Below are 23,592 nucleotides of genomic sequence, written 5' to 3'. Positions count from 1 at the left end.
AATATCTATAAATTTAGTCCCCAAGTCCAAGGGAAATCTGTTATCCCAGGTGTTTAGCCTTCGATGATCTACTCAAAGGTGATTTGTAAGAGACTGTCAACTCCTTTTCCTACCAAAGTATAAAACTGCATAGATTTTAAGATTGAAGGGCTATAGATGACCTGGGGTTTGGACAAAGCTGACTTTTTGGAACTGTTACATGGGCAGTTTTAATTTCCTGGGGCAAGACAAAGATGGGGATCCAGTGAATAGGGATGGGATGTCTCCTTGAATGAGAATGTGCACATGGTTTGTATATTATTCAACAAACTCTGAATTTTAGGTGTGTTTGTGTGTGGCTCTTTCTCTTTCCTGAAATCATAAACCTACAATTTTGAAATGAAATTTTGAATCTTTATAGGAATCCAGAACCAACTCTTCAAAGTACAATGACATTCAGATCTGAAGCCAACCTGCCAATTTGACCACTTCCAGTGGAGTTTACCTAATTATAATATCTTGAGACAGAAACCAGGAAGCCTTTTAAGAATACAGCAATGCCTTTTGAAATCCTTAATTTAATACAAGACTTTTCATGGGAAGCAGCCAATTAGTCTAAACATTTTTCTAAGGTCTGCATTGCTTCCAGCATGGCTGAGAGACATAGGATGAGAAGATGTAAACAGGGATGGAGGGAAAAATGCAAAAACACCAGAAAAAGCATCTAACCCTGCCAAATCACAGGCCACTGAGTACACATGGTGAATTGTGAATGAGGCGTTCTGTAGACAGAAATATCTCAGAGTGATTTCTAATGTAAGAAAAATATGGAAATACTTTAACAACAAGGCTTATATTCATGCAGGCAAAAAAAAAACTTTCAAGAGGATACAAAGTAAAATAAATATATCATCTCACCCTCATTCTGGAACCCATGTAAAGACTCCACAAACCCAAGTGACTCAGAACAATAAAAAAAATTATTTCCATGGATGAGATGGTCTTAATGGTGTAATAACTACATCGAATGACCTCTCTCCACAGGAGAATAAGCTGCCCTGTGTAAGAGGAAGTGGAATATTTGCTATAATGTGAATAATAAAAAAAAGAAGCAAAGTAGTATTTACCATGACTTGTTAAGTTCTGCTGAACTCTGGAAATTATGCAGCTGTCTTCCTTTGGCATCTCTGCCATTATGTTAATGGAAAATACACTGAACTGAGAGAGAGCATGAGAATTGTAGTATTGCTATTTAATGTCCCTATTAGGGAAGTGAGCCCTTCTTTCACAACCTCCTTTCTTCAGAGACTCAGTAAGAACTTGATCATAAAAATGCAATTTGGCCTGAAAATTCTGCACGTACTGTCTCCAATCCAGGAACAATAGATTTTTTTTTCCCGGTAGAAATGTAATTTAGTTATAATATTTGAGCTGAAAGGGACTTTATAGATATTCAAGGACACCACTGTTGCTGTTTCAGTCATTTCAGTACTCTCTGACTCTTCATGACCCCATTTGGGGTTTTCTTACCACTGGAGTGGTTTCCCATTTCCTTCTCTAGCTCATTTTACAGATGAGAAAAATGAGGCAAACAGGTTTGTGTGACTTGTCTAAGATCACACAGCTAAGTGTCTGAGACTGGATTTGAACTCAAGAAGATGAGTCTTTCTGATTCTAAGTCACCTAGCTGTACCCTCAAGAATATTATCAACTCCTTATTTAAAGATGGGAAAATTGAGACCCTGACAGTGAAATGACTTGGTTATCTATAGGGAGTAGAACTAGAATCTTAGTACAATTCCCATTTCTCTACTCTCTAACAGTCAAATGGAAAAACAAACAAACAAACCCTTATCTTCTTTCTTAGAATTGCTGCTAAATATTGGTTCTAAGGCAGAAGACTGGATAGGGTTCAGCAATTGGGGTTAAGAGACTTGCCCAGGGTCACACAAGTAGGAAATCTGAGGCCAGATTTAAAATTTGGTCCTCCTGTCTCCAGGCTTTTAGCTCTCTATCCATTGAGCCACCTATCTGTCCCCAGTCAACTATTTTTGACAACATATTATTTTATTTTTCAGTGAAAGGTACCAAGACCTATATGAACTAACATAGAACAAAATGAGCAGATCCATGAAAACAATGCACATAATGGTGACAACAATGTAAATGAAAGGATAATTTACAAAGTAGAGCTATAGTTAATTGAAAAGCCAAATAATTGTGAGGGCTGAATGTTGTTTCCATTTTCAGACACGATCACTGTATTGGTTATTTTTTACTTAACCTTTTTCCTTTGCTCCCAGAGAGATCACAATTATAGTGGTGGAGATAGAGGGGACTACAGGACTTGTGGGGTGGGATGCCTTGTCAAATCTTGGACATGAAACAGGATTGGACCTAATTAGTACTTGGAGGGGATCTCTGCATTAACTTTTTTAAAAGGAAAAGAGAGAGAAGGAACCCTGTACTAGTCCAGGGAGAATGTATTCTTGTAACTTTAAAACTATGTCCTTTGAAATTATTATTAATTTTTTTTAAGGCAAAACCTCTGTGGTTTCAGAAAAGTTAAAACAGCTGCCCTGGCACCCAAAACCTGGCTCTAGTGCAAAGATAGTAATTTTTTGTAACACTCAGTCACATCCATATAAACAATGACATTCTGATCCTTCCACACCACAAACTAGTCAAGGGGGAGGGATGGATGGGGGGGAGAGTAGGGGATGCTACTTTCATGGTTAACCTTCATAGGAGGGCCTTGCTATTAAAAACAATAATAAAACATTCCATGTTGCTAGTTGTGAGAACTGAAGGACCATATGGCACCAAGGTGAAAAAACTGACCCCAAGGCAGTCTTTCTGGAGAAGTGGGAGAGGCAGTAGTAGGCTGCCCATTGAAAACCACATGCACTTGGCTCCAGGGCTCTGGTGAATCAGACAAACTCCAGCTACAAACAGGCTCCATGCTCTCCTGACAGGGCTACACGGCAAGCCAGTCATGTAGGCAGCCAGAATACTAAATATAGCTATAAAAGTGGAGATTGTTGAAAGAAAGAATCCAAAGCCCCAACCTTCAAGGAACTGCCTGTCCTGAGGTCACATGTCTATGGTTAATGCTGTTTCAGTTGACTTTCAGAAAACAAACCCAATCCTTCCCCCCCCCCCAACCCCACCCAGCTTTTCATCGAGACAGTGACCCCATCAAATGGAACTTAGTATTACTCAGGGTGGAGAGAAGTGTTTAGAAAAAAACAGAAATTTCTTCCAGAAGCTGGAATTCAACAATGGGTCATATAACTCATGAAAATGGAAAGAAATTGAAACTATGGCTAAATTAATTTTGTTCTAAATTATCTCATTTTCCTTATGCCAGACCAAGGCACTGCACACCCTCCTTATTGAGGTATAACGCAAGTACATGAATAAATACAAGATAGAAGGTGACCAGTTATATGGAGGGATGTAGTTCTAAAGTGGATGACTGAAAGAAGGCTTTAGGAAAGATGTAGGAATTATGCTTATCCTTGGATTCAAATAGGTAAAAGAAAGGATGACGATCCTTCCAGGCAAGTGGATGGAATATACAAATGCAAGGAGATGGGAAAAAGGAGGTCAATGTCAAGAAATGACAAACTGTCCAGTTTGCCTGGAACACAGAATGCATTAGACAAAGCAAGGTGAACTTCAAATGGGGGAAAAAAATAGAGTGGAACCAACTTAAGCAAGGCTTGAATACTAGGAATAGGAATTTCTATTTTATCCTGTAGGCAACTGGAAAGCACTAAAGATTTTGGCCAAGGGAATGAAGGTTACTTTGGAATCTCTATCAAAGATGTGCTTATATAAAAAAAAGTTATACTCTAAGACTATTATAATGGTACTGGTGAAAGGGAATTACTTTGAAATTGGGATGGCAGTGGCAAAAATAGAGAGAAAGGCTCAGATGTGAGAGATTTCAGAGGTAAGGTTGATGGGATTTGGCAATGATTGGCTCATTAGAGTGTGAAGGACAGTCAAAAGTTAAAAATCAAGAACCCCTCTTAAGTTTTAGTCTTGGTGACTAGTAGAAGAATGATAACATTGCCAGAAATGGGAAATTTGGTAGGAGTAAATGGATGAATTTTAGGCATATTGAATTTGTAGTACTGGAAATATCCAGCAAGAACTAAGAACTACAGGACTGGAACTCGAGAGAGAGAGAGAGAGAGAGAGAGAGAGAGAGAGAGAGAGAGAGAGAGAGAGAGAGAGAGAGAGAGAGAGAGAGAGAGAGAGAGAGAGAGAGAGAGTGAGCACAGGATGGAGGGAGAGATTATTTTAAGGGGATAACTGAAGGCATGAGTGTATGGTTAAGATTATTAGTCAAAAGAGGAAAAAAGAAAAGAAGAAAGAAAAAGGTGCCTTAGGTGATATCTAGACTTGGAGACAACAGAAGGAAGGACAAAAGTTTATTAACAAAGGTCACAGAGGCAAGAAGTAAACCAGAAAAGATCAGGACAAAAGAGGCCAAGAATGGAGAAAATATCAAGAAAGAGATGGTTGAAAATATCTTTTAGAAATCAATATAATCTCTGCTTTTGAAATAACACAGAATAGGTACAATTTGAGGTAAACCAGGCCCTCTTAAAAGATTTCCTACATATCACCCAAGAATCATCTAATAAACTTTGACATTTAATGTCACTATTAATCTGTCTTAATTATTATCATATTTTCCTTGAGAAATTTCATTATCACCATTATCTATTTTAGTAGATGAATCTCATCCCCAGGCTTGCCATAGGATGTTGAACTTTGTAGTCACCTCAACTCATGACAGGATACTGAGTACTGGGGGTGTTGTTTGTGATATACAGTGAAGGAGAGAATATCTATAATGGTGAAATTAAGATCCTTAAGTATTACAGTACAGATGAGTTACATCTAGGATAATGGGGAATTAAAAATATAATGGGGATTTTGCACAGGCTTTGATCACCTAAGATGGCACCACTATATGGAAGATTCTGGGGACTTGTTTCTGAAAGGCTACAGAATTGGAGCATATATGGACAGCCTTGGTCTACTAAGGGGTTGAGAGCTGACTTTTTTCCTTTTTCTTCCTTTTCTAAAACTTTCCTTCTGTCTTAAAAGTAATATTAAATATTGGTTCCAAGGCAGAGGGAAAGTGAGATTAGCTGCTTAGTATCAGCATTAGGGAGATAAATGAATCATAAAGCTATTCAGTCTAAGCCCCTATCTTTCTTCTATCCTATTTTCTTATTTCACTTCTTTTGATATTCCCTCTGACCAAAGCTCCATCTTCCTTTTTTACTCTACCTGTCTCTTGTTCTTCTTGTCCCTCTACCTACCCTTTTCTGCCACAAAATTGTTTAGCTGTTTCATATGCTGACTTGATGCTGGTCATCTCCCAAAGAAATGAGGCATCTGCAGACCCATAGATGAATAAAACAAGTGAATATATAGGAAACACATAATAGCAATTGGAAATTATTTTTCATTATGGATGAACAACAATAATACCCTATGGGCTCTTTCATCTCTCTTCCTACAAAGAAATTCAAAGGTTTTTTTTTCAAAATTTAATAACTGAAAAGCGTAAAGATTAAATTTAACTTTCCCCTGATTGTTAAAATGAAATTAATTAACTCTCCCCTGATTATGAAGATTAAATTAACTCCCCTGCCCATTTTTAGATTTAATCACCAAAAGTGTAAACATCCCACTTAATCATTGAGTTTGAGAGGTCTATGACCCACGTGTGCGATAGTGGGTGACAAATCAGAATCAAACTGACTGCCCCCTGAGCACTCCTAAGCAAAGCTTCAACTATAATTGGTAGTCATGAAAGTGGAGGAAGGCACAGGAAGTGACACAAAAGAAAGTGTCTTTAAAAGGGAGTTACAACTTCCTGTAGAACTTTGGCTTCTTCTGGAGTTCTGAGTTTGAGTTGGAGGTTGGTGAAGAATCTGCTGACTGGATCTGAGACCTTTCCTGGTGAGATGGTCCTTGAATCTCTCCCTTTGGACTGACTTGTGGTGAGTGAAAAGAGCTGGATTTTCCTTTCCTGGATTTTCTGAAGAGATTGTCCTCAGGAGAGACCTATCCTTTTGAGAGATGCTCCCTGCATTTTCAGGTCCTTAGCTCAAAGCTGAGGTCTCTCTAGCTAAGGACAAAACTCCTCTGCCTGGGTTGAGTCAGGGGCTGAAGCAAAATACTTAGTGCATAGGCTAGCTATCTAACCCTATCCTCTCTCTGATTTCTTACTTCACTCTTTCTATATTTTATAAATAAATTGTTAAATAAAATTTTTGGAATTAATTAAAATTCCTGGTGAACCTATTCTTAAATAATCCAGTCCAACCTTTTATATAAAACCCTCCTTTCTCCTCCTTACAAAAGATAATACCCATTTTGACGTGTAACAGCATTAGACCTAGCCCATAGTTCTACACTTGATTTTATTCAGTGTTGACATTAGCAAGCTGTTTACCATATTATCTTTATTTGATATCAGTGTTATAGAGACATTGTGGACAATGATGACATCTATTTATTTGAGTGTGTTTATGAAGCTCAATTCATGACTAGGACTCTTCTATACTCTGTCACTATTTGGTGGCAGTAACTACTATTTAACTAAGTTTTGTTTTTCCCTGATAGAATGACAAGTGCTTTGGCATGTACACAAACAGCAGTGTACACATGTGTTTGCCTGAGACTGCATCTCAAGTTTCTAGTTGCTCCTTCTGGTTTCTTTCCCTGAACACAGGTGACCAAGGAGAGATCTTGAATTGGATGTGTTTCGAGAGCTCTTGAGTCCTGGTGCTAGTTGCCTAGTAGGAGGTTATCTACACAACAACTTCTCAGAGGAGAAGATGAGCACCACCATGGGGATACTACAATCAAATGGATTAAGAAAGTCCATGCCAGAGTATGGCTTGCCTGGAGATCTAGGATTAAATTCCTAGAATGTTGTGGTTCCAACTGGTTAGCAGTCTTATAAAGTGTTTCATGTCTTCAGAATCAAACTTCTTGGAGAATATATTAGGAGTAAGGGATCATCATTTTATATTTTAAGTATTTGTTAATGTGCCCTTTAAAGTCTTTTGTATTTTAAGAATTTATTTTGTGGTGGAGGAAATAAACAGCTGTCCTATACCTGATATCAACTACTTGATACATTAAACTGTTTTCTGGAAGGTCAACTGTGAATCCATTTTAGCGATGACCCTTGACAGGATCCCTACCTAAACTTTATTTAAGAGATTTTCCCTTAGAGTTCTGCTCTAAGATAGGGTCATAAATGAGCCCAGGGAGTAGGAGAAAAGTCTGATTCCTCCTCTTTGGGGTCAGGTTCCCTCCTGAACAAGTCCGGAGATAAGGGTGCTTGGTGAAAAGAGTAGTGTCTTTCTTCTCTTCTCCCACTCCCAATATTGCAGGTTGTATTTCATTTGATCCTTGAAATAACTCTATGAAATGAATGATATTATCACCCTCATTTTACAGATGAGGTAACTGAGGATCAAGGGATAAAGTGATATGTCTAGGCTAATACAGCTAGTAAGTGTTAGAGGAGGGATTTCAACCTAGGTCTTCCTACTGCCCAAGTCCTGCAGTCTGTGGTCATACATGCCCTCTCCTATCTCTGTACGTGTCTAGCCCAGCAGAGTTGGTGTGCAGAAATGGAGCCTTACTAATGGTAGACTGGCTATACTGAAGTAGTTTCCCAGCTGTGGGACCCTGGGTAAGTTATTCTCTGAGTCCTAGCTTCTTATCTATGAATTAAGGGATTGACCTCAGTGACCTATAAGGTCTCTTTTAGCTCTAAATCTATGAGCCCAGGAACTTTCTTTTGGTCTTATCTTGTCTTTTATGTTAACTGGGACATGCTAATGATGCTAAACAAACGATTCAGAGGTGGATGCAGAAATGCTTGCCTGAAACTTGATGCCATTTTGAAGTTGTACAGGATCTCCTGGACTTCTTAGTTAAAAATATGATGGTTGACCTTAGTCAATTTCTGTTTCCTTTGTTATTAGCACACATTTAGGAAGGGTGTTGCTTAGATTGTGCCTATCCCCACTTGATCATGTTATAATATATTCCATTTGTTTTGTGTGTTATTCAATGTGATACATTTTTACTAAGCATTATGTGCAGGTACTGGGGATGTCAGTCCTCTATTCTCATGGAGTTTACAGTTTAGGTAATATAAACTCACATTTATTTAATGCTTCAAGGGTTACAGAACACTTTACCTACAAAGGCCCCGCAAGGCTTGGGGAGCAAATACCCTGCCCATTTTGTTACAGAGAAAAAATAGATTCATAGAAGTCCAGTGTTGTGTACCGGCTTGATGAAAGAATTGTAGAATTGGAAAGGATGTTAAATATTTAAGTTCAGTTTCTCATTTTACAAACTCTATTTTTAAACTCTTACTTTCTGTGTTAATAACAACTCTAAGACAGAATTAAGTGACTTGCCCAGGGTCACACAACTAGGAAGTTTCTGAGGCCAGATTTGAATTCGGCTTCTCCCAACTCCAGGCCTTGCACTCTTTCCACTATGCTACCTACCTGCTCTTCCTTTGGTCTATTCTTAACTGATCCAATTTCTGTTTGCTCTTTTGCTCAGAAAAATGGAGTATACTCACTATTGACCTATGCCCCTTACAGACTCAATTTAATGAATACCATTAAGTATCTATTATGCATGCATTAGGTGGCAGAGGCAGCATGGTCCAGTGGGTAAGGGCTATACTTTAAAGCCGCAAGACTTGGGTTTATTAACTGCTTAACCATGGGCAAGTCACTTAAGCCCTCTGATTTCCTCATCTAAAATGGAGTTGATAATAAGGCTACCTACCTGACAGATTTGATGCAAGGATCAATTGTCTTTTTGGTACTTTGCAAGCTGTCAAATACTATAGAAATGTGAACTAAAGAGGTAATAATAACTAAAAATAATAAAAATATAATTTATTATACATACTATGTCATATAATAGAAATAGAATAATAGAATAATAATAATAATGAATAAAGGTAAACAAAACATTTACAAATACTAATTATGTGCCAAGGATTTTTCTAAGCACTGAAAATACAAATGCAAGCAAAAAGGGGGCACTCTCTGCCCTCAAGGAAAGTTCCTTTCTACACATTCTGCAGAGAGAACATTTCTTTCTACACATTCTGCAGGGAGAAGATAATACATTAAAGGGGCTAGGAAGGTGTCAGGGAGAAGGTGGAAGAGTCTGGAAAGTCAGGAGTGGAGTTGAGTGAAAAGTGAACATGAATGGCCTGGGCAGTGGTCCTAGGAAGGAATATAACAATCAGAGAAAGATCTGCAGGGGTGGAGGCATTCCAGATTGAGAAGGTTGCTGGAACAGAAGTAGAAATGTCCTGAGAGTTAAGAGTGGAGGCAGGTAAGAAATTACAGTGATGATGATGATGGTGATGGGAAACAAAAATTAAACAAGGCACAGTTCTGACCTTTGAGTAGCTTTTAAAGTAACAGGAGAGAGAATATCCTTCTGTCTGTCTGTCTGTCTGTCTGTCTGTCTGTCTGTCTGTCTGTCTGTCTATCTATCTATCTGTCTGTGTCTGTCTGTCTGTCTGCCTGCCTGCCTGTCTGTCTGTCTATCTATCTATCTAATCTATCTACCTGTCTGTCTGTCCTATCTATGTCTATCTGCTGCCTGACTGCCTGTCTACCTATTTGCCTGTCTTTCTGTCTGTCTCTAATCTATCTATCTATCTATCTATCTATCTATCTATCTATCTAAACTATCTTCTATCTGTCTATCTATCTATTTATCTATCTATCTATCTCTGTCTATCTGTCTGCGTCTATCTGTGTCTGTCTGTCTGTCTATCTGCTTATATCTGTATATACTTGGTACATGATAAAGTCAGGAGAAGTTCGAAGAGAAACTTGTCAGAATGCTGAAACTTCGAATGACCAAGGTCATCTGAGTCTGGCAAAGGCACACCTTTAGGGCAGCAGAGTTGCTCAGAGGGTGATATAAGGGATGCAGCACAGTTGACCCTACTAATCTCTAGGCAGCTCCTTGGAATCAGACACTATACAGGGTACCAATTGCACACCGCCCCATATTCCTGGATTTTGTGTTTAAGGCAACAAACAAGACTACACCCTAGAATTCCACTGCATTTCATTCTGACAAACACCATGAGAAATTTGAGCAGGGAGAAAACCCTTCTAGCCAAGGTGACCAGGCATTGGGAAACAGGAGCTCAGGTAAGTTAAATGACTTGCTCAGTGTCACATCAGCCTCCAATCAAGACTAGAAGAGAAGCAAGCATTCAAGCTTCTGCTCTGTCCAATACACCAAGGTCTCTACATATTAATCACTAACATGAGGTTTAGCAAGTGGACCTTCCATTTTGGGCACTGTGCACTTAAAGTCTATTGAGTTATACAAGGTCATGTACCAAAGGGAACTTTGCATCCACATTCTCTTCATGTCTGAGATGAATGATACTTCTGTGGATTAGAGACCTTGGACACTAAATTGTACCCTGATTAAAGATCCTGGGTAAACAGGATACAGAATGTAAAAAGCTTGCCAGGAATGTTCATGAAGGCCAGCATGCATTTGAATGATGAACCTTCAGGCTTTAGGACCTGAAGAGGTTGGCACAGTGGGACAACTTGTTCCCTTATGTTGATTAAATTGGGGGGGGGGGTCCATTATGAATTACCGTATCTTTTAATTAACTGGAATTCTTTTCTATATTTTATCTTTAGGACACAGGAGTAAATAGCAATAAAACAGGCTCTTAGGAGAAACTCAGTTAAAAAACAAACAGGGAACCTTTTAGAGCATACCCCATTACATTCATTCTGGTTGTCTTCAATTTTTATAGCTCTCTCTATCATACTGTAAAATGAAAATTGATGTTTCAAATGACCCTGGGTCAATGAAATATATCTTCTATCACTGATGAAAGAAATGCTATTTTTAAGGTTAGTAGCTTAGATAGAAAAGCAGTAATCTGTGGTGGTACCTGGTGATAAGAGAATGAAATCAAGATCTTGGATTTGAAGTCTAAAGGTCTCAGTCTGTACTTTAATTATGGCCATATGACATCCTATTTATTCAGTCCTATACAAGTTACTTGAGACAAATAATAATTTTGATAGTTTTATTTTGTCACTTCAATGATCACACATAGGTACTTTTTTTTTGGTAAATTTTTATTTGATTTTTAAAAACCTTTGCTTTCCATCTTGGATTGATTCCAAGACAGAAGAGTGTTAAAGGCTAAGTATTCAAGGTTAAATGATTTGCCCAGAGTCCCACAACTTGTAAGTATCTGAGGGCGGATTTGAACCCTGGACTTCCTATCTCTAGGCCTGGCTCTCTATCCACTGAGTCACCCAGTAGCCCCTTACCTAGGTACTTTTGCTGACACCAGGTTAACACAGAATATCTGACCTTGCTTGATCAAATGAAACTAGATTTGGCTGATCTCCCTACCTTTAGTTAATTCTCTTTCAGACAAGTTCTGGATGCTATGCCATGTTTCTCTTTGTCTTACTTTTAGTTCCGTTTAAAGAATGAATGTTATTCTAAGAAAATGACCAAAATATTGTAGTTTTTGAAGAGCACACTTCAATAACTGTTAGTGCTACTGAAGTGGCTAACTCTCCCTCGGTAGCGGGAGAGTTAAGTAGTTCAAGGCTCATTCAAACCTACAATGAAACAGAATGGTTTATACCAAAGCACAATGGAAAGTGTAACTGTAAACAAAAACAAACAAACAAACAAAAACATTGCTAAGCAAAGGCTGGGGTTCCTATTAATTTCTCTACAATGTGGCATAGACTTCTTCTCTGGAAGAACAGTGAAAAGACCAGTAAAAAAGGTTGATGGTCATTGCTACAGAAAAATAGAAGACTATCATGGGAAAGTTAATACAAAGGTTGAAGTAATACAGATTAGAAAAAGGTAATTTTTACTGATGAAATTCACTTTTTCATTCAAGGTTATTTCAAAACCATTTTCAGATGAAATCCAGGTGAGCCTACAAGAACCGGGCATCTTCGTTTAGATTGCAAACTATCCATCCAAAAAAATGTTTGTTTGTTTTTTCACTTCCAGAGTTTCTGGAAGTCATTTCCATTGCAGGAGTGATAAATTCTAATAAATCTATTGATAAACTTAAAAGTAGAATTGTTTTGAACTTGCAGAAATTTCTACATGGTAATGGAATACTGCAACCAGCTTTGTGGCATGTGATATGCCTTGAAAGATTAAGAAATATATTTGAGAAATGGAGATAAACATGTTTCAATGGCTTGGAGATTCACCTGATTTAAAACCTTTTGAAAATCTATAGGGGTCAGCTAGGCGGCTCAGTGGATAGAGAGCAAGACCTGGAGTTAGGAAGACCTGGGTTCAAATGTGACCTCAAACACTCATTAGTTGGGTATCCCTGAGCAAGTCACTCACTTTCATTTGCTTAGTCCTTGCCCTTCTATTTTAAAATTATTACAGGGACAGAAAATAAGGGTTATTTAAAAAGGAAGGAAGGAAGGAAGGAAGGAAGAAAGAAAGAAAGAAAGAAAGAAAGAAAGAAAGAGAGAAAGAAAGAGAGAGAGAAAGAAAGAAAGAAAGAAAGAAAGAAAGAAAAGCTATGGTCTATAATTCAAGCTGGACTTGGAAAAAATGAGCAGCTCATCAAAGACACAGCTATGTGGCTTCATGATGAGGAATTAAAGAATATGTATTAAAATCTTGTGAACTGTCAAAAAAAGTGATTACAGCAAAAGAAGGGCAGACTGTGTATAAAAATTGTCAAAAATGTAAGAAAGAAAGGAACAATCATTTGTTAAGTTTTTATTATGTGCCAAGTACTATGCTAAGCACTTAACAATAGAATCAGGCTCTCTCTGAGCTATAGCTTCCTCCTCTTCCAGCTCTAAATTGATTATCATATGCTCCCATTTCTGATATGTACTAGTTGGTTACTGGAGACAGATCACTTAAGCTTTCTCAGCTACCTCTGCCTCCTCTATCAAATGAAAATATCTTTTGAGCATATCAATATATAAGAACCTATGATTTATATTTTGGAACTCCTTTTACCAATTTAGAGGCAAACCATTCAAGGTGGCCTAGATAAGTTCTGGGGGAATTGGGGGGTTGCCTGAGGCTCAGTGATGTTTTCCCTTGGATCAAGTGCCAGGAGTCGGATCTGAACCAAAGTCCTTTTGCCTCTGAGACCAGAGCTCTATTCACTATGACAGGTTGCTCTACATAAGCAATATTCAAAGATAAATAAGAAACAGGTTGGCATAATAATTCAGAAAAATTTACACTGTACTCACCAAATGGGATTCATCAACAGACATGCCTTTGGATAGACATTGATCTCATTAAATGCTTGATACTTACTCATGTTGGCAAGAAAAGACCATCATGCATTTTCTGGTATGGCATTTGCCACAGATAGTGGCAGAGACAAAGAAAATGCAAAAAATCAAGTTTCTGGGCTTTTATGCATAATAGCATTAAGATCCTAAAATCTAAAAATTTCTAAAAACCAGACTTAATAGGATCATAGAAGCTCATCTTTTGAAGGGAATGGATCTCATTAACAAGAAGAGAACATGTTACCCAAATCACATTAGACTTGACTGTAAACACAAACTGCTAATGAAGGCATTTGCTTCCTGTGAAGTCAAGAAAGTGTTGAGCATAGAAGGATTTCAACCGACAATTTCTGTTCTTCTGTTTGATCTACCCAATAGCCAAATGCCATGTCTAATACTAATCAGTCCTGCCTTAAAAAAAAAAAACCTGGCTCACCCATGCAGATGTAAAAACTCACTTAAAATTTATAGTTTTGGAAAGATTGATAAGTGATCTGCTCATAGTCAGTGAAATACTAATAACATATAGCATTCATTGAGTACCTAATGAGCATTAACTTGGGAAATCAATCATGTGCATCCTGGAAAATATTATTATCCTTATTCTGCAGAAAGAAGAAAGAAAAGAAGCATTTATTAAAAAAGAACCAAACGAATATGTGCCAGGCACTATGCTAAGCACTTTAGAAATATCACTTGATTCTTACAACTCCTCTGGGAGATAGGTTCTTTTATTTATCCCTATTTTACAAATGAGGAAACTGTGGCAGATTAAGTAACTTGTCCAGGGTCATACAGCTAGTATTCAAGGCTAGATTTGAATTCAGGTCTTTCTGACCCCAGACTTAGTGCTCTAGCTAATGCTCTACCTAGCTTCCTCCAAGAACAACTAAGCCTATGATTTCATCAGGCTAGGGAACTTGTAGAGGAGAAAATTCCCTCTCCCAAGGCAGCTCAGTATTTCTCTACAAATTAAATCTGCCTAGAATACCAAGAAACTTAAGTGAAATCCACAAGATTGGTCTCTGGTCAATGGGAGATGGGGAAGAGAGTGACTAAATCTTCCTTGCTTCCCTCTATGTTCCCATAACAGGTCTCTGTCTCTTCAAAGCTCTCTAAGGCTTGATCACTGCTGTTCAGATCTTCTCTCTGATAGGCGCAGTTCTGGAAGTGTTTCTTCTTTTAAAAAAATTCCTTACCTTCTCTCTTAGTAACAACTCTAAGACAGAAGGGCAAGAGTCAGGCAGACAGAGTTGAGTGACTTGCTCAGTCACACAGCTAGGCAGTATCTGAGCTTAGATTAGAACCCAGATCCTACTGAATCCAGACCTGGCTCTTAATCTACTGTGCCACATCATGGTCCTTCTCATTAATGTATCTAATTATTTCATCAAAATCTCAATATGCTCCTTCTGTGTCACCAGCTGATTTTATCCAATACCTCAAAAGCACTTTCCTTCTCCAAAATAGATTAAGGACTTGTTTTTATCTTTGTTTATATCTTTGATTTACTGATTCAAAGAAGTTATAGAAGACTTGTTCATGCTTCATTTACATGTTTGATCGATTCTTGGAGAACTTCTTAAATAATTGGGTGAGGGTGTGGGAACCTTTCTTCACTCCTTACAGTGACATTCTCATAGCATGTTAAGGTTAACAAAGCATTTTATACACATCACATCTGATCTTCACAACAACCTTCTGAAGTAGGTAATGCAAATATTATTATTCACATTTTATGGATGAAGAAACATGCTCAGAGAAGTGACGAGGCTTATTATCTAAAGTCACACAGTCTTGGGAGGCATAGTAGAACTCAAAGCTAGATTTCTGACACTAAGACCAGTGTTCTATCTACCACAGTTTCCCCCAAATAATTAACAATGAAGGTTTCAAAGTTCTAATGCATTGGGGGTTGAAATGAATAAATTTTCACTTATGAAATTTATGTTGAGACTATGAAAATCATACTGCAATCTAGAAAATTAGAAATAGAGGAAAACATATAGGCACATACTCAAGAGTCAGATTATTAAGGAGAAAACAAAAAGGACCAGACCAAAAAAGGGAATAGATTGGTTCCCTTTCTTTATAGAGATTAAAGAGGACCTCTTGCTGATAGTACAAAGCCCTTCCATAAGAGGACCAGATAAAAAGTCTCCCTTCTTTTCTATCATGTTACTGAAAGGTAATGGGATCACAGATTTAGAGTTCAAAGGGACCTCAGGGGTCATCTAGTCCAGTCCCTTCATTTGACAGACGAGGAAACAAAGACACAGAGAGGTTAACTAACTGGGCCAAAGTTATGTAAGTGGCAAATAGCAGAGTAGAGATTTGAACCCAAGTGCTCCTTTCCCAAATCTAATGTTCTTTCTAAAGCATTGTGCTGTTTCTTGTATTTTTTTTTGTGAGAGGTGATAGAAGCGATTAGCTTTCAATAAAAAACCCAAGCATGAACTCTCCTTTCAATGTCAGCCTGGCTGATGTATGTATAGAATGTACTGATTGAAAGGGTTCTTTTTCTTGTTGACTACAATGGAACAATACTAGCGTTGTATGTGGGAACAAGAGCAATGAGATATTGTCTGAGCAGAACAATTAAATAAAAAATATGACTTATCACCAAATGAAATTGTGAAATCCCTGCGTTTTTATTGTATTGGAAATCAGGAAAGTTGACAATGATGGTTATGAAAAATGCAAATAAATGTTCAGAAAGTTGGTAACATGGAAATTTGTAACAGACATCACCTAAGACAAGGGCCATCCAGATGTCACAATGGGGAAAATGGGGTGACTTTCTGTGTACTAGCAAATGATTTTGTCATAGACACTTACTCTAGCTTTTACATTTTATTTATTTTTTTAAAATATGGAATGCTTTACAAATTTGCATGCCATCCTTGCTCAGGGCTCATGCCAATCTTTGCTGTCTCATTCTGATTTTAGTATTTATGCTACTGAAGACATCTATAAAAGACACTGGATATTTATTTACTTTTTTAAAACCTTACCTTCTGTCTGAGAATTGTGATAAAGGAATTTGCAAACCTTTCCATCCTTTATCACAGAATCAATATTAAGTATCCATTCCAAGGCAGTGGAAAGGTAAGGACTAGGCAATTGGGGTTAAGTGACTTGCCAAAAAAGTATCCGAGGCTAGATTTGAATTCGGGATCTTCTAACTCCAGGCCTGGAGCTCTATCCATTGAACAACCTGGTTGCCTCAACTATAGACATTTATAAAAGCAAGATGTGGAGCCTGGAGGACCTAGGTTCCAAACTGAACTCAGACAAGTCTTTGGAAGATCCCCAAATACACTGTACGTTATGCACATTTAATCATGTAATATATACATAGTAATAATAATTAATATTTAATATTTTAATGATAATAACTCCATTTTCCATCAGTAGTTCTGCTTGGTTTTGACTTCATGGAATATTACATGCTCTGGTGCCTCTCTTCTACAACTCTTTTTTTGTCTCCCAGAATTCTTTGGTGTGTAGTCTTTTCCCATTAGATAGTAAGCTTTTTAAGGGCAGAGACTGTATTTCTTTTTCCTATTTATATCCTTAGCATTTAGCACAATGTCTGGCATATAGTAGGTTCTTAATGCTTATTGAAATGTATTTGCAATGTCCTTTATGACTTTATAAATATTCCTTAGATTATAAGATAATATGGTAATTATGATATTATACAATACACAATTGTAAGATAGTAATATGATCCCATATTAGAGGCAGTTAGATGGCTCAGTGAATAGAGTGCTTGGTCCTGGAATCTTCTTAAAGATTAACTCTTAACTGAGTTCAAATCTGGCATCAGACATTTACTAACTGTGTGATCCTGGACAGCTTACTTAACTTTTGTTTGCTTTGGTCTGCTAGAGAAGGAAGTGGTAACCATTCTACAATCTTGGTCAAGAAAATCCCATGGATGGTATTGGAATGCTTTGGTCCCCAGGGTCACAAAGAGTAGGACATGACAACATGATCCTCTATTAGGAGCAATATAATATCATCTGGGCTTTTTTCTACTTGAATTTCACTGGTGTGGGAAACTCCTGGCATGGAATCACCTTTGATTAATGTTGTAATTTTCCTGCAACTTCTAGTCTTAAAGAGTTGCCTTGGATACTGAGAGGTTAAGTGGCCCATGTACATACAACTGGAATGGTCTTAAACCCAAGCCTTCCAGATTTCAAGACTGGTCAGGGATTTAGACTCAGAAGAGGAGAATTTGAATCCTCTCTCTGCCACTTGTCTGCATGATTTTTGAAAAAGTTATTGAAGCTCTCTGTACATCAGTCTCCTTAGTTATAAAAAATGAAGGGGGGGGGCAGCTGGGTAGCTCAGTAGATTGAGAGCCAGGCCTAGAGATGGAAGGTCCTAGGTTCAAATCTGGCCTCAGACACTTCCCAGCTGTGTGACCCTGGGCAAGTCACTTAACCCCCATTGCCTAGCCCTTACCACTCTTCTGCCTTGGAACCAATATGCAGTATTGATTCCAAGACAGAAAGTAAGGGTTTTATTAAAAAAAAACAACAACATGAAGGGGTTGGACTCAATGGCCTCTCAGATCCCTTTTAGATATAAATCTATGTAAGTATGCTATGTCCATTATACCATATATTCTCTTTGTTTCATTGTCCCTCCATTGGAGAATGTAACCTCCCTAAGTTTCATTCTTTGTCTTTGTATCCCAGGGTTTAGTATTGTTACCAACACATAGGAGACACTTAGTATTTGCTGACTGATAGACTGTTTGATATCTATAAGATACTTCTATTCACAGGATCAATCAATCCATCAATAAGCACATATTATTAGTGCCTACCACATGCCACATGGGCAGCTAGGTGGCACAATAGATAGAGTGCCAGACATGGAGTCAAGAAGAACTGAGTTCAAATCTAGTTTTAGACACTAGCTGTGTGACCCTGGATTAGTCACTTAACCCTGTTGGTATCGATTTCCTTGTCTGTAAAATGAACTGAACAAGGAAATGGCAAAACCACTCCAGTATCTTTGCTGAGAAAACTCCAAATGAGGTCATGAAGAGTCAGATATCACCGAAATAAAGGAATGACATGTGTCAAATGTTGTGTTAAATACTAGAAATGTACAATTTTGCAAAATATAGCTACTCTCTCTAACCTAACCTAAGCAGATTGTCATTAGGTAAAGGGCGACCTCAGAACCACACTTATAGCAGCATCTCAGGTTGAATAATAAACCATTTTTATTTTTAAAGTCCTCCAGAGATGGATGACTTCTACAGTGTTCTTGGCCTCTTCTTCTCAGTAATCAACAATTCCTTTTGCCTGATCCAACTCTTTCTTGTTTGTTCATAGTAGTGGCAGGATAAACAGAAGAATGAATGATGTCAGTACTCTCTTTGATAGGCTGCTGCATGCAGTGCTACCAGAAGAGCAAGTCTCATTCTAGGTGTCTTTTTATCCCCTTTAAGCTTTGACAGGTAAGGAGACAAGTTGGTTCACTGGCTCTGACAGAGTGAATGATCATGTCCCTGCTAGACCACGGAACTTCCTCTGTGATTTCAGCAAGTCACTTAGTCCCTTTTATTGGCTTTTTAGGTCTTGATCCAAAAGGGACGACAGTTAGGGAGCTCCCAAAGACTTCGGAAGCTTCAAATCTGAGAAACTGAAGGGTATGTTAAGTTGAAACTGATGTAATCACATCATTGCATCATGGCTGTTAAAATTTACTGGAAAAATTTACTGCTGCTATCTATTTCTAAAAGTTAAAAACAAAAGCTCAGACTTTTTTTCTATTCAAGGAGGGTGTGGTCAGACCTAGCACATGTCTCAATCCTGTTTTGTAGGATTAAAAATGGAGACCACTGTCAGTACATTTCACTCACACTTAGTTGCCATTTGAATTAAGAAAAGCATAGATTTTGTTGTTGTTGTTATTGTTGTTTAGTCACTTTTCAGTTGTGCCTGACTCTTTGTGACTCCTTTAGGGGGCTTCTTGCAAAGATACTGAAGTGGCTTGCCATTTTCTTTTCTAGCTGATTTTACAGATGAAGAAACTGAGGTAGGTTCCAATGCCCATCTTCAATGTAAGAGTTTAAATTTAATTCAATGTGGTTACAGTAACAATGCCATTTATTGTACAAGTGATTTGTAGTTTTGAAAGTCTGTTATAGCATTATCTCATTTTATCCTGACAATTGAGGCAGCTAGGACAGGTACTATCATTTCCATTTTACAAAAGAGGAAACTTAGGTTAAGAGAGATTGTGGCTTGTCCAGAAGTCACACAATTGATCCATGCCCAAAGCAGGATTAGCCTAGTATGATCCTGTTTCCACTCTGTTTTTGATAGTGATCAGGGCTTTCTTTACTAGATTTTAAATGCTTAGCTAATTCCTATTCTTCTACATTAAAGTGCCCTCCGAGGTATGTCTCTTTGTTATCCCAGAGGCACTTCACAAGGATACTATTAGTCTTCTGGATCAGTGCTAAGTGGTACCTAGACAACAGTGGTAATGCTTTTAATTACATTCTAGAGACCCGAGAAAGTTAATCTATCTCCTAAATTCCTGAACTGGGAGGTTGAGGTGGGAGGAGAGAGAGGACCAAGGAAATTTCAGCTATTATAATAATAGCTGGCTAAATAATGTCAAGAAGGAAGGTCTTGGGTTAACCTATTCTCAAAGAGACTATCTGGTTAACTATAGAAGGTCAAGAAGGACAGCCCTGAGTTAACATATTTCCAAGGCAAGAAAGTGAGGTTAACTATATAATGACAACGTTAATATGAACAATAGTAACCAAAAAGTAGTAACTATATAATGGTCTTGGGTCAACATATTCTCAAATGGGAAGATAACTGGTTAACTTCATAAGGTCAAGAAGGAAGTTCTTGTGTTAACATATTTTCAAGGACAAGAAGGCAAGGTTAACTATATAATGACAATGTTAATGTTAACAATGTTTATTATATAATGTCTTATGTTAATGTTAATAATGTTTATTATATAACATCTTATGTTGACATATTCTCCAAGGAGAGGATCTGGTTAACTTTATAAGGTCAAGAAGGAAGTCCTTGTGTTAACATATGGTCAAGGCAAGAAGGTGAGGTTAACTATATAATGGAAACGTTAATGTTAACAATGTTAACTTACATAATGGTCCTAGGTTAACATATTCTAAATGAGGAAATCTGGTTAACTTTATAAGGTCAAGAAGGAAGTTCCTTTGTTAACATATTTTCAAGGACAAGAAGGTGAGGTCAACTATATAATGATAAGATGAAAGGTCTTCTGTTAACATATGCCCCATGATAAGAAAGTCTGTTTAATGTTATCATGCCAAGAAAGAAGACCTTATATGACTTTTTTTAATAACAATAAAAATCCAATGAATGATATGATGATTAGAAGGAGGGCTTTGTATTAACATACTTCTAAGGAAAAGTGAGGTTAACTATATCACTTCAAAATGTAGCTATGTTAACTACATATGTAATTATTCTATATGGGAACCAACCTATGTTAACATTCTTTGATGTCAAGAAAATCTATTTAACTACAAAATGTCAAAAATATTTTATTTTATCTATTACATAATGAATAATATATGTTATCTAATAATAATAATAATGTCCGCTTAAGTATATAGACAAGAAAAGCTTTATTTACCATATTCTAGTATTATTCAAGTTTGACAGTAATTATAATGCTTTCAATAGCATAGTCAAAATTGTCAGAAGTTGGGAAATAGTAACCATTTTTTAGGCCTGAGCATCACTTTCTGTATTATTGACTTTATTATACTGAGACAATTACTTATTTTGAGAGCACCATACATAACCCATCAAGTGTGGTCTTGCTGATTGTGGATGTTCTACAATGATCCTATTTCTGGGGGAGGTGGCAAGCATCTGATCCATAATAAATCTGCTGGAGAAACTATGGAGTCAAGCCAGCTCCTGCTCAAAGAAAAGGACAAGAAGCATGGCCACTGACATTTATGAGAACCTAATTCCATCATGCCCTACATCATAAGAAGGGAATCTATTCCAATGTAAGGTTATTGTACTTTGACAATTACTGGAAACTAAATGTGAAGTCTGAAGTCCTTCCAATTTTTTTTATTCGTATTGGCAGCTAGTCTTAAAGTGAATATGTTTTCTATAAACAAACACCACAAAATATTAGTGAGGATGTGATCACAGGGCAGAGGCAGAAGTGGATTTTTTAAAAAGAGGAGAGAAACTACAAAGGAAAGAATGTCACTCTGTGTTTTGTTTTGTTTTTATTCTGGGAAAAGCAAAGCTCATTAAGGAGGTGATAATGAGTTTTTCTTTAGTAAAACCATTCATTGGAATGTTTCCACAAAGAAAATGCTATTCAACTGCAATAGTCTTGCAGGTAGATTCTGACCCAAACCAGAAATCAGAGAAGGTAAACCTTTGGTTGCTTGTGGTTTCTACCATCACAAGAGAGAGGGGGCAGGAAAGGGAGGTAATACACATTTATGTAGCATCTCTGTTATGCCAAGTAAGCTAAGAGCTTTTTACCAAGATTATCTCAGAAACCAAGGGTAACATCTAATAGCTAAATAGGCAACAAGAGAAGACAAAGAGCACTGGATTTGAATGAAGAGGAGCTGGGTTCAAATCTTCAACTTACTATTAAGTACAAATTTGGGAAAATCATTTTACCTCCATGGGTCATTTCCTCTTCTAAAATGTAAGGGCTTAAGACAGGGGTGTGCTGGAGCTGGTTGATAAATTTTCAGTAGGAGTGTTTACATCACCAAAAAGCATCAAATGCTATAAATTAGAGTTGGATGTTTTTCATTGTCTAGTTAAGCTAATAAAGTGGTGGAGAAAATTTTCATTTTGGAAAGCCTGTTGTTAAAAATTTACCAGCACGCTCTTCCATGATTAGTACTAAATCACAGCATTTTGGGGTTGGAAAGGACCAGAGGCCTGCCTAGTCCCATTCATACTTGAATGGGCATCCCCTCTATAATATCCTCAACTGGCCATCTATCTATCCATCCATCCCTTTTTGGTTGAAAATATCTTGAAAAGGGAGCCCACTACTTCTTAAGGTCACCTATTCTCTTTTGGCAGACCTAGAAGTGTTGGTATAGAGTTTCTTGAATCAAACAAATTTATCCTTTTCTTTTTCCTTCTTTCCTTCATTTCCTCGTTCCTTCGCTCCTTTGTTCATTCCTTCCATCCTATCTTAATAAGAACTCTAAGATAAAAGGGCAAAAAGGACTAATATCACACAGCTAGGAAGTATCTGAGACTAGATTTGAACCTAGGTCTTTTAAGCTCTATCCTCTGTCTCCTACCTCTTTCACATGATAGGGCTTTAAATACTTGAAGACAGTCATTTGTGTCAATGATCCCAGTCTGCCCACACGCATGTCTGTTTACAAGCCCTTCTTTATGTCTTTAATTATACAAAATGTTCAGATGGTGGTTTTTTTCATATTTCAAGCAAGTTTCCTGAGAAACAAATGTCTGAACATATGACAGAGGCTATATATTTACTAAACTGTTTGCCATGCTGAAGCCTGGTATCAAGAGACATACTTCTCAAAGTTAATTACAAGATAATCTGCTCATCTTTACTGCTGCCTGTCACAGCATTCTCTAATGAATACTCTGAAATCAAATAAGCTTAGACCTGAAAAGAAAAACTCCATCCAAGTCACCCCACATAGATGCCAAATTCACAATAAACAATGCACTATGAAAAGCCTCTAGAGGCAACTGTTGCTTAGTGGTTAGAGCACTGGGTCTGGAGTTCAAATTCAGCCTCAGAGCCTTCTTAGCTAGGTGACTTTGGGCAAATCATTCAAATTTTGTCTGTCAAAAGAATTAGTTGGCTCTATTTGAGAAGGAAATGGCAAACCACTCCAGTATCCTTGTCAAGAGAATCCCAAGGATAGCTATGGTGCACAGGGTCATGAAGAAGCAGATGTGACCAAATGAGTGAACAACAACATGATATAAGACAAAGTAGGGAAGGCCGATCTGAATTGAGAAAAGTCTGAATTAGAGTCTATTTTTCAAGAATGGTTTAGGGTCTATTACTTTCAAGGAAAAGTAATAATTCAAACTATTTTAACGAATGAAGACTAGCTGACATCTTTAACTATCCCACATCATAAATGGATAAAAACAACAACAACAACAACAACAAAAACCCCTAG

At 37.4% G+C, this 23,592-nt stretch overlaps 1 protein-coding gene and 1 non-coding gene across 3 annotated transcripts in view; both read right to left on the bottom strand.

The window, feature by feature from the left end:
- DDAH1 (dimethylarginine dimethylaminohydrolase 1) overlaps positions 1 to 23,592 on the bottom strand; it is a 216,637-nt gene that overhangs the window by 72,953 nt on the left and 120,092 nt on the right. Inside the window, exon 1 of one of the 2 annotated variants that reach the window (XM_007480593.3) lies at positions 1,107 to 1,255. The exons of the other annotated variant lie outside the window; for it this stretch is intronic. Within the exon in view, the coding sequence (XP_007480655.1) occupies positions 1,107 to 1,109 (3 nt within the window). The 5' untranslated portion in view covers positions 1,110 to 1,255. Of the gene's footprint in view, positions 1 to 1,106; positions 1,256 to 23,592 lie in introns of those variants that run through there. 2 annotated transcript variants of the gene reach the window in all.
- LOC130457717 (U6 spliceosomal RNA) lies at positions 16,246 to 16,349 on the bottom strand. The gene has a single exon (XR_008917002.1). It is a non-coding gene; the product is annotated as a U6 spliceosomal RNA (small nuclear RNA).

Source organism: Monodelphis domestica, chromosome 2, assembly GCF_027887165.1.
Source record: "Monodelphis domestica isolate mMonDom1 chromosome 2, mMonDom1.pri, whole genome shotgun sequence".
Lineage (NCBI taxonomy): Eukaryota > Metazoa > Chordata > Mammalia > Didelphimorphia > Didelphidae > Monodelphis > Monodelphis domestica.
This window is presented reverse-complemented; position numbering and strand designations above follow the sequence as displayed.